At 62.2% G+C, this 17244-nt stretch overlaps 2 protein-coding genes across 6 annotated transcripts in view; one reads left to right on the top strand and one right to left on the bottom strand.

Moving 5' to 3' along the window:
* The window catches only part of Poln (polymerase (DNA directed) nu), a 127306-nt gene extending 119183 nt beyond the window's left edge, over positions 1–8123 (top strand). For 2 of the 5 annotated variants that reach the window (XM_013506826.1, XM_013506825.1), the window contains 5 exons: positions 2073–2183; positions 2633–2711; positions 6614–6681; positions 7227–7288; positions 7797–7948. In XM_013506826.1, the coding sequence (XP_013362280.1) occupies positions 2073–2183; positions 2633–2711; positions 6614–6681; positions 7227–7288; positions 7797–7859 (383 nt within the window). In that variant the 3' untranslated portion in view covers positions 7860–7948. Of the gene's footprint in view, positions 1–2072; positions 2184–2632; positions 2712–4887; positions 5567–6613; positions 6682–7226; positions 7289–7796 lie in introns of those variants that run through there. The other 3 variants (XM_013506824.1, XM_013506823.1, XM_013506827.1) reach the window with 2 other exon arrangements.
* A 1134-nt stretch (positions 8124–9257) lies between these two features.
* Nat8l (N-acetyltransferase 8-like (GCN5-related, putative)) lies at positions 9258–15680 on the bottom strand (the record flags this gene model as incomplete). The annotated part of the gene is given in 2 exon segments (XM_013506831.1): positions 9258–13791; positions 15516–15680. Coding segments are annotated over 2 exon segments (533 nt in total), but the record flags the coding sequence as incomplete, so codon positions are not given.
* Between the last annotated feature and the right edge of the window lie 1564 nt (positions 15681–17244).

The raw sequence follows: 17244 nt of genomic DNA, 5'->3' as shown, positions 1-17244 counted from the left end.
AGCAAGAGAAATTCCTGACTATAAATGAGTTGCGTTTGACACAAATAATTTGGAAAAGAACAGCGGAGTGAATGAAAGAAGGAAGGAAATCAATGGAGCAGCAGAAATTAATGAAGTAAACAACAAAGAAGAGATTAATAACTTGGTGCAGAGAGAGCATTCCCAAGTCACCACTCACTAGGAGCGATAAATGAAGGCTGGCTGGAGGTCTGGCCTGGAGGACACCGCTCCCCAGGACTCTTGCATGTCCCTGCAGGCTACAGGCAACACCCAGGGTAGCCTATGATGTCCCGAATCTTCCCAGGGACTCTGTGAGGAGGTGGGCAGCTCACCACCATCAGCACCCGCAGAGTCCTGTGGCCCCAGCACACTCAAGCTCGGCTCCCACAACCCCCACTCCTGCCTGCTCCCCGGCTGTGTGGAGACGAGGGTGCCCACGACTGGTTCCATCCCTAGTGGCCAGTAGGCCACAGCCAGCCCCAGGGAGGGCAGCTGCCCCACCAGGAGGCCTGCTCAAAATCCTAGCCATGTCCTGCCCAAGAGCCCCATACTTAGCCAAGGCAACAGTACTGCGAGTTTTGAAATGTTGACATAGTGATAGCACCTAGCATCGGTAAGAGGATACAGAACCAGGATCTGCTTGTATGCTGTGGACAGAAATTAACCGTGGTGCAGACGCTTACATAGCACTAATTGTAGTGAGATGTGATTCTAAATACTTTCCATAAAGTGGCTCACATAATTCTCACCATATCTGAGAAGTGGGTAAGCTTAGCTCTATTTTTGCAGCAGAATAAGTCCCTCGGAGGTTAAGTAGCTGCCGAGCCCATGGCTCATAGATGGAATCGCAGGGTGCCCCTGCTTCAAGGAATGTCTCCCCTCCTGGCAGCTACCTTTCATCAAGGGGGGTGAGCCCTTATGTATCCAAGCAAGAAATATGTGTGCCCCCGCCCTGGCGGTTACACAACAAGCAGGCTGTAAAGAGAGCAGTCGTTGAATTCGCTGCACGTTCGCTGGGTGCCTGTGTATGGTATCAGACTGACACCAGAGGCACCCTGCATAGCCCAGCAGGAGACGGAGCCACAAGCGGGGGAAGGTGCTCAGACGAAGCACAGAGATCGCACTCTGGAAGGAACAGCAGGGCCTAGGGCAGACAGCTGCCAGCCACAGCCTCACAGAGGAGGTGGCCTGGGCTGAGACCGAGAGGTCAGAAAGAACGAGCTGTGAAGGCCAGAGAGCAGCAGGGGCCAGGAATGCAGCCCTCACTGAGGCAGGAGGCTCAAAAGTTTGAGCCCAGCCTGGGGAATTTAACATGTTAGTGACATTCTGTCTCAAATTTTAAAAATACATTAAAAGCACCGGAGATGTAGCTCAGGGCAAAGGCCTGGGCTCAGTCCCCAATACGAGGCAAAAGGCAGGGGAGGCGGGGAGGAACAGACAGGTTGCCAGACACGGAGCTGCAGGCGTGGAGGCAGGGCTCCGGGCCTTTGCTGGCTGGTGTGTGAGGCTTCACGCAGAGACGGCTTTGTGTAGGTGCTCAGTGCCCGTCACTGTGATTGTTGCACAGGCCCAGGGCAGCTGAGGGGTAGAGCACTTGGTTGGAAGGCACAAGGCCTGGTTCTATCCCAGCACTGCACATACTACAATTGTTGCACATATGGGGAATTTTTCCAGTCCTCGGACACGTGGGAGGGTGATTTCCCACCCACACCTAGTGAAAACAGAAGTCCTCACTGCGCAGGAACATGCTCAGCCAGTGCAGCCTGGTAAAGAGAGAGAGCCCAGACCCCCTGAGCCTCCAGCCCCAGCACACGGAGCCCTGCCCTCCAGCAGGAGTGGACTCTGACCTCTGACTCACACCTGCGCCTCACCCGTCCGCGCACCATCGGCCAGGCCACGCAGGGCACACGTGGCCCTGAACCACTTACACAGAACGTCCTGTGTCAGGTGTGAGTGCTGTGCGCCACCCGACCACCCACTTGCCTGGCAGCGGGCCGTGTGGAGGGTGCTGCGCACCAAGTGCCACGCCGTGTCTGCCACCGTCCCCGTCTGCTTCTTCCTCCTGTGACCAGGATACGTGGCCTCCGTCCTGGGCAGAAGGAGGCCTCTGCCGAGGATCCACGCACAGGACCCCCAGCTGCGGGCACAAGCAGAGCGACAGGCCGTGAACTTCGTGGTGCAAGGTACCGCACCCCAGCCTGCACCCCTACCCTGCTCCCCAGGGCCTCACCGCCCCCGCCCTCCAGCCCCGCAGTTCCCAGAAGGGTTAGGGTCACACACCCACAGTGAGGATGTTTCCCCGGGAGCCATCAAGGCATGCCTGTCCCCGCAAATGGGAAACCAAGTCTTCAGGAGCTCAGCCAGTGCCGGGGCCAGTCCAGGAGCTCTGTCCGGTGTCGAGGCCTGGGGCCCTCTGACATGCCCCAGAGAGGCCGGCAGGGCTCACACATCCAGAGCCCACCCTGGGTGCTGAGTAGGAGGTGGAGGGGTGAGAGGTGCTGTTTACTTCCAGGTTCAGGGCCTCCCGCAGCAGCAGGGCAGTGACAGTGACTGCAGCAGGGGCCGAGGGGGCAGTGATAGCTCACCGGGCCCCCGCGAGCCCTGCACCCCTGACCCGGCCCTCTGCCCACAGGCTCAGCGGCTGACCTCTGTAAGATGGCCATGGTCCGCATCTTCACTGCAGTAGCCAGTTCCTCCACTCTGACAGCCAGGTCAGTGGAACGGTTGGGGGTCACCCCGCACCGTCACGTACCAGACCCAGCCCTTGCCAGGGTGTGGGAAGGAGCACTGCTCCAGGCAAGACACCCAGCGGGGTCTGCCACTCGCCTGTGGGCTCCCAGCTCTGGCCACCACCCACCCCGGAGCAAACGGCCCTAGGCCCTGAGCCCCCACCCTGGGCCCTGCTCCACCAGGGGCTGTGGTGACCCGCTCCCAGCGCAGCAAGGAGGGGTCACAGCAGGGATGCTGCCCCACAACCTCTTAGGGCCCGAGGGAGGCACAGCTCCAACCACGGCCCTGTAGCAGGACCCTGGGGCCTGTGTGCCTCCACCGGCTGCACCCAGGAGCAGCGTGTGCTCAGAGCTGGTGGGGGCCCCACCCTGCCCCCCTCTCTCGGGTCTGTCTCTGCCCTCAGGGCTCCCCGGGGCTCCGCCTCAAGTGCTGGGATGGCAGGGGGCAAAGAGCCGCTCCTAATGAGCGAGACCTGGTGGCGCTGGCTTTTAGAGCGTCCCCTTCTGACCGGCACACGTGGCTCTCTTGCTGTTGATGTTATTCCATGGGCTCAGACCCGATTTGCTTTTCCTTGTCAGAGGTGGCTCATCTTTATCTAAAGAACACACTTCCCTCACACATGCCCCACTGCATTCTGACCTGTCAGCCTGCCTCCCGCGGGCTCGTAGCTGTCACCCCAAGGGTGGGAGGCTGTCCCAGCCCCCGGCCCTGCTGCCTCTGCCCTTCCCTCCAAGTACTTCCTCACCTGGCAGGCACGTGGGGCAGCCACCTGGGGCCAGGGAGGAGGGTGCCCGAGACGCCGCTGTGTCCTACATTGGGCTCGAGCCGTGCCCTGACCCTGCTGTCACTGGGTCGCCCCGTTTGGGAGCAGGTGTGCAGAGCTTGGCCTCACGATTCCTCTGTGCTCCCCAGTGTGGGCACACACACACACACACACACACACACACACACACACACACACACGAGGACATACACACAGACGTGCACGCACGTGCACCGCACGAGGCTCTCGGAAGTTCCTGAGAGCCACGCATCTGCCCACCTCCGCAGCCTCTCAGGGTCACTCCGGCCTCTCAGGTATGAGTGGCTGCCCTGGTTTCCCTTGCGATGGGGTGGTTTTGTCAGCAGCTGTGCCCGGCTTCGCTTTGTGCGGAATCGGGGGGAGTTGCGTGAGTGGCATGAGGCTGGCTGGGACAGCTGGGCACGGGTGGTTTCTCCTCAGGCGCCTGACAGCTGCTAAGTGTAGGTGAGGGGAGCCGAGGCACGGCACGCAGCGCGGCTTGTCCGAGCTCACGCAGAGCCCAGACAGGACCAGCCCCCCCCCGGCCCCCAAGCAGCAGCATCGTGGGAGGACAGGGCATCCCACAGCCACCTCTCAGGACCCACAGGGGAGCTCTGCACCGCTGGGGCCCCCTGGGAAGCAGAGTGAGGTGAGGGCCTGCTGGAATGTTCCCTCAGCAGCCAGGCTCTGTTGCCAGCATCAGGCTGCGCCCTAACCCCAACCTCTCCAGAGCAGGGCCGGGAAGCCACCCGCAGTCTGCGCCCACCCTGGAGCCAGCGTGTGCCTGCGGCCCTGCTCCCAGTCGTGAGCGTGGCATCGCAGGGCGGAGGGTGACGTGAGTGACTAACAGCCTCACCTATTCTTGGGTCTGCCTCAGCAGCAGCTCAGAATTTCACAGTGTGATTTTAGGGTGTGTGAACTGCTTCTGCTAAATCTGGAGAGTTCACAAGCACCTTTCTGAGGTTTATGACCCCTAAACAGGGACCCCTCAGGAGGCAGAGGCCCTGCCAGCGCCTCCAAGTTAGTCTCAGAAAGTGCAGGCCGTGTGCAGCCCAGCCCCAGTGTCCCACCTGGGGCTGGCTTCTGAGGCAGTGCCGGTGCCCTAGCCAGAGGCTGCGGGGGCGCACGGCACACCTCCCTGCCTCCCTGGTGGTGTCTGGAGGATGCATGCCTCTGTCCCTGTACACACTCGCGGCCCCTAGGACCACGGCCAGCTGCAGCAGCTCAGCTCCAAAAGAGGAGTCCAGGGCGCAGTGCTCACTGACTTCCGGTCAGAGGCTCAAGGCCGCAGGACTGAACTCCCTCTGGCCCTCTGGCCCTTTCTCTCTTGGTGCCGTGGTGGAGGTAGCTGATCCAACTATCACAATATTTTCCAGGCAAAAGGAGAAAGTAGTGATGGTCAAAAGAGCACTGGTAAGGCAGTCCTCTGAGAGCCTTCCGGGAAGTTAAAGGGTGCACATCGCCCCAGCGGAGGGACCCTGCAGATGCTCTTTGTGGCTGAGGACACAGCTTGGTCTCCACCCATCCAACCCAGAAGGCCTGCAAGGAGAAGCGAGAGGAATATGGAGAGGGAGGCCCCGTAGAGCTCTGCCCCAGGGCCTAGGACCCACCCCCAGCCTCGGTTCACCATCTGTGCCCACAGCCTCTGCCCAGTGTGGTCTTGCCACACCTCCCTGTAGGGCCTGGCTTCATGGCACCGTGCGGGAGCCCAGAGCAGGCGTGGGGTGACAGGGTGGGACATGGTTGCTGCTCTTCAGGGCCCAGGCCAAGAGACAGAGCCAAGGCCGTGCAGGGCAGAGCATGAGGGGCCTCTGATGTCCGTTGTGACCACCCTGAGCCACAGGTCCTTCCCTGGCCAGCCCCAGCATGCCAGTGGGGACTGCACAGCACGAGCGTTCCGAGCCCTGTCTGCCCGGGAGCACAGGCCAACCTGATCCCAGCTCTGGAGAGCATGTGGGCTACGTGCTAATAGGAGCTGTGCCGTGAGGCTGACCAGGCATGGTGGCACTTGCCTGTCGCCCCACACTCTGCAGGCTGAGGCAGCAGGCATGCACGTTCAAGGCCAGCTGGGACAAGGCAGTGACTTATGGAGACCCTGTCTCAAAATTTTTAAAAAAAATTAAAGAAGGGCTGGGGATTTACCTCCCTGTAGAGGCCACGGGTTCAGTTCAAGAAAACAAAACACTCAGATGGCCCTGCCTAGCGCTGCACTGATCCCGAGTCCCACAGCTTGGTCCCAGCCTCCTCTCCCTGTGAAGCCAGGAGGGACGAGGGTCTTCCTAAGACTGAGGAAGGGTGGCCTGGAGGAGCCCTGGGGCGCAGCCTTGGGGAGGGGAGGACCTTGGGAAGCTGGCAGAGAGGGTCCCACCAGCCCCAGGCTCTCAGGCCAAGATGCAACCCTACAGCTCAGCCCGCGCCTCCCAAATCAGGCAGGGCTGCGGCTGGTGCCCAGGCTGGATGGCAGCCCCACACAGGTGCCCATCACCAGAAAAACACTAGTGTCCAGTCCTGCTGGGCCACCTCACGTGCCCTCTGAGTGGGAGCACATAGGAGGATTTTCAAATTTTGCAATTTTGAATGTTCATGTATTTTTAAGTGTGTATTGATTCCTTTGACTTCAAAACAAAAAAAATTTTTTTTTTTGAGAGATTCTCATCATGCAATTTAAGCTGACCTTAAATTCACTGTGTAGCACAGATGATCCTCCTGCCTCAACCTCCTGAGTGCTGGGATTGATTACAGGCGTGTGCCACCATGCCTGGCTCAAAAGCATATTGTTAAAAGATTGCCTCCCCACCCTCCTTCTGTAAACTGAGGTGGGGTGCCCCCCACATGCCAGGCATATTCACCCCAAACAGTGGGCCCCGTACTACCACCAAGGGGGTCCTTCTGCTCCACCCCCCAGGATCCTCAGAGGGTGGCATGGATGGGGGCAGTCCCCGAGCTCTGGCTCCCCTGTGTCCCTTCCGGCAGCCCCGAGAGAGTCCTGGTGACAGTGGGTGACCCTGGGCAGCGGGCTCAGCCTGGCCCCCCACAGCCCCACACCCAGCCTCTGGGCACCTGGCTAGCGGTGCACCTCCAGGTAACGCCCGCTGCTTCCAGGTTGGTCGCCCAGATTCACGATGAGCTGCTTTTTGAAGTGGAGGACTCACAGGTCCCAGAGTTTGCAGGTGAGCCTGGCAGGGGCCTTTCTGTCCTAGACTGACGCCCCTGTATCTCCTCCCCATCCCCCTGCAACAGACAGGAGCACCCCCTCAGTCTGGGGTCCCTGGAAGGCCCGGGGGCACCCAGGGCTTACAGCACCCTGAGCTCACCGGAGTCCAGGGCTGCACCACGTCGGGACCGTGGGAGGGAGGTCGGGAGAGAGGCAGACCAGCCCCCAGACCGGCAGGTGCCCTGGGGTAGACCTCACGGGCATGACAGGCTCAGCAGACTCAGCAGACTCCGCCTGGTAGCCACAGGGATCTCCATGCCCGTGCCCAGCTGCTCTGGCTGGGGCAGACCATGGACACCTGTTCCCAGCAGGAGCCGACGGCCTGGTCTGGCGTCAGCTGGCCCCAGCCGTGGAGACCTGCGGCTTTGGGCAGCTGTGGGGTGGGAGGGCGCAGCCCGGGCTGTGACGGGCAGGGAGCTGCGTGGGGGCGAGGCCCAGAGCAGAGGCTCTGGCTGAGCACCTGGGGAACAGCAGGTTGCAAGCAGCAGCTTCTTGTTGCAGTGCTCGTCAGGCGGGCCATGGAGTCCTTGCAGCACCTTTGGAACCCAGAGCTGCAGCTGCAGGTGAGGGACGCGCTCAGTGGCTCTGAGGCCCTCGCAGTCCCCAGGAGAGCACAGACTCGGCTCTCCTGGAGCAGGAGGCTTTGGGAGGCAGGCACTGGGGGGACAAGGGCCACAGCTAGAGCAGCCCCTCCTGTCTAGGGGAGCGGCAGAGTTTCATCTACAGCTGTGGGCAGGACCTGCTCAGCAGGCCTGTCAAGCCGGCAACCCCAGGAATGGTTGAGTGCAAATGTCCAAGACATCTCGGACCCAAGGGCACCTTGCCTGGTGGCCCTGCAGCCTGCTCGTGGCACGAGGCCAGCTGTGGGGGGCTGGCAGAGGGGTGGTGTGAGTCTGTCTTCGGGCAGATGTGTGCACACACGCGCGTCTGCAGCAGCCTGCCTGGCTGTGTCCACCCGTGTCTGTAGTCAGTGTTCCACTGTGCCCCAGGCCCACGCCCCGCATGTGAGCCTGCGAGGAGGCTGGGCACAGCGGGCCGGCCTTGGGGCTCACACTTGGCTGCCGTCCGCAGGTGCCGCTGAAGGTGAGCCTGAGTGCCGGCCGCTCATGGGGATGCCTGGCCCCGCTGCAGTAGGCCCCGGACCTGGGCTCCGCTCAGTCACGCGCGGCGGAGTCTCCCGGCAACGGCTGCCCTCCACCAGGGCTCCTCGGCGCCTACCCCGTGTGTGCGTTTTTCCCCTTCATTTTGTCCGCAGCCCCAGGCAACGGTGGAAGGAGAGAACTGGTTTCCACCAGCCCACTGTGTGGCCTTGCAAGGTCGCCAGCGGGCAGTGTGGCAGCGCCAGGAGCGGGCAGGGGGCTGGGTCGGCCCCTGAATAAACGCCTCATGCAAAGCCATCCTCCAGATCTGGGTGAATCCTTGGGGGGCCACGTCCACAGCCCCCCACTGGGGGTCGAAGCCGAGCACCCTGGCTGGTGGTCCAGCACTCATGGGCATCCAGCCAGGTGGGTCTGTGTGCCACACACAGCACTACACGGGAAGGGGGCTGCCGTCTGGGGCAGCAGGCAGCTGCCTGGTCCCACTCCAAGCCCCAGCCCCGGCTTTGACTCCAGCTGAGCTGTCTTGCTGAGCTCGGTGTTTGTTACCTGAGCCCCAGTGAGGTGTGGACTCCCTCCTGTTGGCCGGGCAGCCCCTGACCCTGGTGCAGGGAGTGGCCAGGAAGGAATGTGCAGGGTTGGATTCCCCTGTCTCTGCCAGGAGAGGGGCAGGAAAAAGGGAGGCAGAGGGCAAACCCCATGGTGGGGTCCTGTGGGCTCCCCAACTCCCAGGATCCCTCTGCCACCAGGCTGGCACCTAACGCTGGGGTCTGTAGGAGAGGGGTTTGTGCCCAGCCCATGCCCACACCCGCCTCATCCCAGGTCATCCCTCCTTGCTCACAGTGGGGCTCCATCCCCACCCCCACCTGCTTGGATCGAGACCTCACACGGCCTTGAGTGCTGGGCAGGCAGGAGCCCCAGGCTGGGGTGAGCCACCCACTAAGGGGTGCCAATGCTACTGGAACTAAGAACCTAGACCCAGAGGCCTTGCCTGGCAGGGGCTGCAGGCCTGGGGGAGGGCCAAAGCCCCAACAGCACCCACACCCAGGCCCCCCAGGTGTGTTGGGCCAAAGCCCCAACAGCACCCACACCCAGCCCCCAAGCCCAGGACCTCAACCCCAGAGCCAGGCAGAGCAGAGTGGCCCAGACCTGGGGGGAGCCAGAGCCCTTGGGCAGCTGCTCAGGAGCACCCTGGGCCCACGCCAAGCTCCCCACCAGCCGCAGTTCCCACGGGGCTACTACACTCAGGCGTACGATGGCCTGGGGCCACCACTGCCGGCGGGGGGCGGGCAGCACTCCTCCCAGATGCACCTGAAGGCCCACAAGGCCATTGGGCTGCCACCCATTCCAGGGTCAGCTCGGCGGAGCTGCCCAGGAGGAGGACAGGGGCCTGGGTGGGGGACAAGGAGGTGTCTCAATAAAGTACAGAGCTCAGTTCCTTCAACTCTGATTTTATTGAAAAACAGCAGCATTGGGGGCCACGCAGGCCGGCACACACCCACTGGGCCCAGCCTGTCTCCTCGGGACTCAGCCTGACACCGGCCCTCAGGGCTGCTTTGGCACATCCCGGGCCGCAGGACACCCGCCCTGCCCTGGGCTCACAGCACAGCTCAGGGACACGCGACCGCAGGGAGACCCCCAGCACCACGCACCCTCCACCAAAGCCGGCCAGCGTCCGTCCATGGGGCTCCTGTCCATGGGGCTCCTGTCCCCACCTTGCCACGGCCCAGAGGGAGGTGGACGAGGCTCACCACCCAACAGGAGGGGCTGGGGAACGCTCACGTGGAGCCGCCCCGCCCGGGGAGCCCAGGAGCCTGCTTCCCACCACAGAGCGCCTCCTGAGCAGGAAGCGCTCCCTCGCCCGCCCCTCACAGCCTGTGCACACACACTCGTGGACAAACCCATGTTCACAGCCACACACACAGACATGCTCACCCACAGGCTCACGCGTGTAGTGCTTGTACACACACATACTTACACATGTATATATGTGCACACTCATACACACATGCACACACATGCAGCTGTCTACACACATGCGTACACATGTGTAGACGCTCATATATACACACACACATATCCACAGATGCTCAGACACAGGTGCACTACACAGGCACACACACACACACACACACACACACGCACGCACACACATGCATGTTGGTACACCCCTTCCTTAAAATGGCTAATTATTGCTGTTTAAAAAAATACATCCAACGGTGCTAAGTCAGGGCTCAGCCTCCCCCCGCGCCCGGGCAGCTCTGGCAGGCTGTGCTGCCGTGCTCCATGGATGTCGTGCCATGCGGCAGTTTATTCCAGGGCCAGCCCCACACCCCACCCTGGACTCAACCCCAGCAGCCGGGAGGAGCCCCAAACCAGGCCTGGCACATCCTTCGGAGTGTGCAGACAGCAAATGGCCCGGCCACACTCACCAAGATGGGCAAGCAGCAGCCCCTGGGCTCTGGGGTTCACGCTTTCTGGCTGCCCCTTGGGCACAGACAGGAAGGTGGCCCTGGGGTGCCCACACATCCCCCAGCCCTGGAAGCCACCAATTACCCAAGAAGCCCACACAACAGCAAAGTCCAGAAACAGATCTGGCCACGTGCACAGCCCCGGAAGCCAGCTCCAGGGAGGGCGTGGGCTCGGCCACCCCACACGGGCAGGGGAAGGCAGTACAGGTGGCATAGGTGGTGAGGTTCTCAAAGCCAGGCCCATGGCTCAGAGCGTCTCAGGTCCTGTCAGTGGCCTGGAAGCTCCTCCCCTCTAGGGCTTGGGGATGCCTGTCATCTGAGAATGGGCTGCCACGGCCCTGTGCTCTCCAGGCTGCTGTCTGCTACTTTGGGGCCAGCTGTCCACTCCCTCAGCCTCACCATCTGCAGACATCTCAGCCTCTGGGCATGGAAGTAGGTGCAGGATTGGAGAGAGGCTGCCATGGCCACAAGGGCTCAACCTTCCTGCACTGAGGGGCCAACCACACAGGGCCTCAGCACAGGTATGCCAACTTCCTGGCCACCCGCCACAGGGGCTGGCCATCTGCAAAGATGCAGGCCCAGCGGGGCGCTGCCAGGGGACACCCAGCAGCTGCTCCCCAGCCTGCAGCACAAGCTCAGCAAGGTGACCTGGAAACCGCCCCAGTGTGCACCCTCCCTGCTCCACAACAGGAGGCCTGCAAACAAACAACAGCAATCCTGGGGCCCCAGACTGACCTCCCTGGACCTTGCCAGGCCACCAAGGGGGCAGAGACCCGGGGAGGCAGCAGTGGGCTGGCAAACTCAGAGGAACCGCACTGGACACTGGGCAGTGAGCCCAGAGGGCCTCCACAGAGGTAGAAGACACAGCAGTTTCCACAAATGTATAAAATTCACGTCAGTGCACAACTGCGGAGCAATTATCGCTCAAGCTGAGGGCTGTGGAGGGCTGGGATGAGCAGGGGCACCAGCAGACCCAGCCTGCAACTCCAGGAGCAGGAGGTCTGCCCACCAGCCTATGAGGGCTGAAGCACACCCTGCCAGCCTGCTCCTGGCATCTTGGCTCAATCCCAGCAGCAACGGAAGGGTGGCAAAGGACAGTCGAGGGCCAGCAAGCATCCCTCCATGGACCCATGGGGCCATGTAGCTGGGAGAGTCCCTGGGCAGAGAGGTGGCAGTGGCCAGAGGGCCACCTCTGAGCCCCACCCAGTCCCTCTGAGCCCCAGCAGTGCGGTCTGCCATGAGCCAGCCCTAGGTCAACTTAAGGGCACCTGGGCTCTGCCTCCACTCCATACCCCCAAGCCCAGCAACTGCAGGCTCCGAAGGCACAGGGAGAGAAGCCTCGCTGGCCAGAGCTGCCCACCAACCAGACACTGCCACCAGCCCAAGCCAACACCAAACCAAACAGAAAAAGAAGGCACGACTGTTTGTTTTCCATTTTGCTAAAACACTTTACGTCTGTCTGTATAATCCAGATTAACAAAATCTGAGAGCTGCAAGAAAATAGGGTGCCAATTTCTGTACAGTCTACAAAACTCCCACCCCCGAGGGGACCGGGCACCACCAGGGAGGAATGTACAGGGGACAGCGGGGTCTGTACAGTGCTCTGCAAGTGCCTCAACTGCTAACAGGACAGAAAGGCCCCTGGAGCGCTGGGCTGGGCTGCCAATCCGTTTGCTCCTCAAGAGCCTTGCTAAGGGACCAGTTCTGTGGCCACCCTGCCTGCCACTCCCCCAACCCCTCAAGCCCCACACTAAGGGCTCTGGGTGGCCCACTCATATAGGGCCAGGCACAGGCTCCACTGGCCAATGGTCACTGCAGTCCTGCTCTCCTCTCCCTGCCCAGCCACCGTCAGTCAAGCTGGCCACAAGGGACAGCAGGTCCTGCTCCCCTACCTTGGCAGTGCCCAGCTCCCCTCAGGGCTGTGGGACTCACCCTGTCCCCTCAGTCCTGCAGACCAGGGCTGGAAGGGGCAGCCCGGAGCTTCCTTACCATCCAGGAATGTTCTCTGGAGGGTGGGGATTACACTAGGTCAGGGTCTCCCTCCAGATCTCACTGTGAAGCCCTCCACCCACCGGCCACCCACCCCCACCAACGGGGCCAGAAACAGTGCTTACACTAGCACCACACGCATGTGTGTGTCTGAAGGTACGAACTACCATTCTGTCCCAAGAATTAAAGTCATGCAGAGTGCTATTCTGTCTAAGTAACTTATTAGAAAACGGGTCGTTTCAGGCTGGGAGAAGCTGTGTCTGGGCATCGCCGGCAGCAGCCTGGGCTAGTGAGAGTCACAGGGTGGACCCCGGTGGACAGCGGGACAGGGGCCACAGGCAGCTGGGAGAGGACACCTGATCTAGCAGCAGCTGCGGAACAGGTGTCGGGGGCCCCCCGCCACGATATATAAGGTAGGTCGCTACAGGAACCACACCTGGGTGCCGCACCAAGTCAGCCAAGCCCAGGCACAGGACGCAGGCACCAGAGGACAGAGGCGATGTGGTATCAAAGCAAAGCGGGAGTGGGTGGAGCAGGTGGGCGGGCCCAGGCCAGGCCCCTGAAGGGCACACAGGCCGGGCAGTGCCCACAAGCCTGGGTCCCGTCCACAGGGCAGCAGGGTGGGGACTGTGGCATGCGGCATGCGGCAGCCAGGCCATGTCCTCAACATGCACAGAGCAGCACGGAGCCTGTGGCCAGCTCGGTCTCCCTCGGGACAGCAGCCGGCCGGCCTGGGCCACACTTCAGGGACGACGGCCGAGCCACTGCCTGGCCGGGGGGCCGGGGCCTGCTCCCCGGAGGATTTGGGCAGAGCTTCTGTGCTTAATGGGCGAGGTGAGGCCTTCCAGACAGAGGCAGGTAGTGGCTGGGTGGGCAGTCTGGGGGTCCACAGCTCCGCTTCCCAAGGCTGGGAGGACGGGGGGTGGGCGCCGTAGCTGCGGACCCCACCCCACCACGTCGCAGGTGAGCAACAGCCCCACCCCCCCAGGAACAGCCAGATAACCGCACGATGTTGAAGGAGAAAACCCGACACAAACGCCAAGGTGAGCGTCTGGAAGCAGGGCCGCGCCGGGCGGCGGGCAGGCGGACGGGTGGGCGCAAGTGGAAGGGGGCAGATGGGGCGGCAGGCGGGCAGCGACCCTCACTCCTCACGCAGCTGCAGGCGGTAGCGGTGGTAGCGGACCTGGAAGAAGAGGCGCTCGGCCAGCGAGAGGGTCATGCCAGGCAGCACGTAGTGGTCGCTCGCGCCCATGTGTCTGAAGCCCAGGGACTCGTAGAGCTTGTGGGCGGCCACCTTGACGGCCGTGGTGCCCAGTACAACCGCAGAGTAGTTGTGCACTACCGCAAACTCCAGCACCTTCCGGCCCAGCGCCTTGGCGATGCCCTTGCCGCGGAAGCGGGAGTCCACAGACATGCGCAGCAGCTCCACCGTGTTGTCCTCCTCGTGGGCACGCGCGCCCACGATGCCCACCACGTTGCCGTCCAGCACAGCCACCCAGAAGCAGGAGCCTGCGGAGACAGGACAGTCAGGGCTGCAAGGAAGGCAGGCCGGGGGGCCTCCCCTGGAGTAAGGGCGTTGGCCTCAGCCAGGCAGCCCCTGCCCAGGACCGAACGTAAGAAGGGCCACACACAGTGACACAGCAGGCCCCACGCACGGCCAACCTGCCCTGGCTCCCAGCCAGGCCTGCCGCCCTCCTCCCTGCCTGTCCTGCGAACTGAGGGCGCCCACCTGGAGGGCGCGTCACTATGCCATGGGGCCTCACGGATCCAGCCTCTCCTCGCAGGGCAGCTGTGCCCGCCCACAGGCAGCCCAGGACAGCGGAGACCAGCAGAGGGCCAGGAGGAGACTGGGAGGGGACAGGGCACCAGAAAACCTGGCCATCTCTGATGGCCAAAGGCCGAAGAGATACACAGAGACATCTGCTGTGACCGGCAGGCAGCAGTGGGCAGGGCTGACCAGCCAGGGGCACCCACTCTTCAGACCTGGCCAGCACTTCCTGCCCCCCACAGCCTTCCCTCGCCTCCCTCAAGGGCCTAAGTCCTCCCCAAAGGGTCTGTGCTGAACCCGGAGAGCGCTGCCCTCCAACCACCATTAAGGGGAGGCCATCTCCTCCAGCGCCGGGACCTGAGCCTTGTGCAGCTAAGGGGGTCACCAAGAGCCTCACTTCCAGCAGCAGCAGAGGCAGCTGCAGGGTCCCCCAGGCCTCTGGGTGTCTGCCTGGGCTGGTCTTCTCCCCCTAGCCAGCCCATCCCCACCCGGCCACCCAGAAATCAGGCTGTCCCAGCATGGAGTAGCTTTGAGCATACTTTGCTTCTCCCTCCCCAGGCCTCAGTTTCCCCGTTCGCATGAACAGCTCCCACAAACCCACACAGCCTAACAGCAGCTGTCTAACCAGTGCCTGGAGAGTCCGTGGACCCAAGAAGAACACACAAGGACCCGCAGGACCCATAGGGCCCAAGAGGCCTGGCCCTGCAGGGACCTCAGCCTTGCTGCACCCCACCACTGCCCCTCCGTGGCCGTCCCCTCCCTGCAGAGCCAGGTTTTGGGGAAAGCTCAGGGGTACAGGAGCCCCAAGGGGCCTGGGTGGAGGCACAGAACAGGCAGCACCAGCAGGCAGCTCCAGAGCAGGAGCTGGATCCTGCGGCTCTACCCATCTGTGGCCAGGCGGTCCGGCACCTGACACCCTCACACCCCAAGGGCCAAGGCACCTCTCTAGCTTGAGGGCCTCAGGGCCAATCCTGGGGCAGAGAACAGCCCGGGGTCCCCTCAGGCCAGGGTCCCAGCCTCTCATCCTACAAGGGCACAGAGCTGAGATGTCCCTCAGTTCACAGTGAGATGTCCACTCAGTTTCTGAGTGGCCTGGAGGCCAGGCTGGAAGTAGAGGCTGAGACTAAGACCAGGGCCCTGGCCCCAAGGTTCCGCTCCTGGGGTGTCCTCTCTCCTCTCCCTGTAGGCCCCAAACCCAGTAAGGTAGGACAGCCGGGGCCTCACATGCTAGCAGGCCTGAGCTCAGCTGCCCCGGCCCAGAGCCAGCTCAGGCCACCCAGGGGGAGGACCCACTCTCCCTTCCCCACCTAGGGATGCCCCACTCCTGGCCAAAGCCTGTCACAGAGACTCAGGTCTCAGGACCCCAGCTCGTGCCCACCAGAGCCTGGGCCTGGCAGGGCAGGAGGCCACCCTGCCCAAGAAGGGGCAGAGGGCAGGGAGAGGAGAAGCTGCAGCCCCTGCTCACCAGGCGGCTTCATGTAGTACTGCTCGATGTCGGCCATGTCCGTGTGCAGCGCGCAGTCCAGGTAGGCCAGGATCACCTTCCGGCTGTAGTAGTAGCGCAGGGCCAGCAGCACCACGGGCACCAGGCAAGTCAGCAGCAGCGAACGCGACACGGCAAAGCAGAGCGCTGCGGGCAAGGGGCACAGGTGAGCGGGAAGGGGCGGCACTGCCGGCCTGGATGTGGGGCCGCTAGGCAGACCCCGGCCCCACAACACCCTGAGCCACCTTGGTTCAGGGAGAGCTGCGCTTAGGGGCATGCGCGACTTTTCTCCGAGCAAGAGCACAGTCATGGTCCCTGTCCCTTTCCTACGCGTCCCTATTTTGAAACTTCCTGCCACAAAGACCCGCTACCTTCCCAACCTAAAACAAAGTGGGAACACCGTGGGAGAGGCTGCCCTAAATTGCTACTCCCTGGGCTACCGGTGCCCGCCACCGGGGTGGTCCCCATCCCCTGCCCACCCAACCTGACCTCGTGCACCCCTGTGGAGCAGGACCGAGCCCCGAGAGCGGCTGGCGTGGGGAGGGAGCTCCAGGGCTGGCGGCGAGACCCACACCGCCGCCAGCCACACTCAGACTGCAGAGGCGCTGGGTGAAGGTTGCCTCCCCAGTGACCTTGGGAGGGTGGCCCCCGGCTCCCCGTCTGTGCAATGGGAAGACGGCTTTGCCCCGCGGGGCCTGACGAACAGGCGCCGGCCGCTGTCCCCCGGCCGTCCGCTCGCGCACGGCTTCCCCCGCCCGCGGGTTATATATAGGCTCCACGCCCCGCGCCCCGCCACCTGCCCCGTCACGCCGCCCCCACTGGGGTGCCCAGGCGGGGACCGCGACGGGGAGGACGGGCAGCAGGGAAGCGATGAACACCCGGCCCAGAGCCCTGTCCTCGCCGCGCGTCCCCACGCCCGGGCGGGCGACCCCCGCGGACCCAGCCCGCCCTCGCGCCCGCCGCGCAGGTCCCCCTTCCCGCCCCCAGTCGCCTCCTCCGCAGAGGGGGAAACTGAGGCAAGAACTGCGCCTGCGCCTCCGCCCCCCGCGGCCCCTGCCCGCCCTCCGCCCAGCCGCCTGCGCCCGCCTTCCGATCTGCCAGCCGCAGACACACACGCGCACACGCACACCCCACCCCACCCGTCAGGTCGGCTGAAGACATGACCTTTATTTACAAGGAAGTGCTGGGTGCTCTTGAATAAATCTATGTATCTCCGAAGATTGTCACTGCTTCTGAAACTTAATCATACAGTGTTTTAGTTTGTTTTTTCATTTTTTATTTTTTGGTACTAGGAATCGAACTCAGAGCCTCATCACTGAGCCCTCAGTTTCTACTTTAAGAAACACTAGTGAACGTGGGTGTGGTCGCGCATGTCTATAATTCTTGCTACGGGGAGACTGAGTCAGATCCTATATTTGAGGTGAGCCTGGGCCAGTTATTGAGCACCTTGTCTCAGTAATGAAATCAAATGAGATAAAATAAAATGGCTGTGAAGTGAGCCTAGCAGAAGGCCCTGGTTCAAACCCCAGTACTGCAACAAAACCAAAGACAAAACCACCAATAAACAAGCAAAATAAAAACAAACAAAAGGAAAAAACAAAGCGCAAGGACGCAAACTAACAGATCTATCATTACTTCACTTAATTATATTATCTAGTTATTCATTTACACATGAAAGTTTTATTCCATCTTTTATACTTTTTTTTTTTTT

Source organism: Chinchilla lanigera, unplaced genomic scaffold, assembly GCF_000276665.1.
Source record: "Chinchilla lanigera isolate Chin_1 unplaced genomic scaffold, ChiLan1.0 scaffold00113, whole genome shotgun sequence".
In the NCBI taxonomy this organism is placed as follows: domain Eukaryota; kingdom Metazoa; phylum Chordata; class Mammalia; order Rodentia; family Chinchillidae; genus Chinchilla; species Chinchilla lanigera.
Note: the sequence above shows the minus strand (reverse complement) of the source record. Positions and strands in the feature narration are given on the sequence as shown.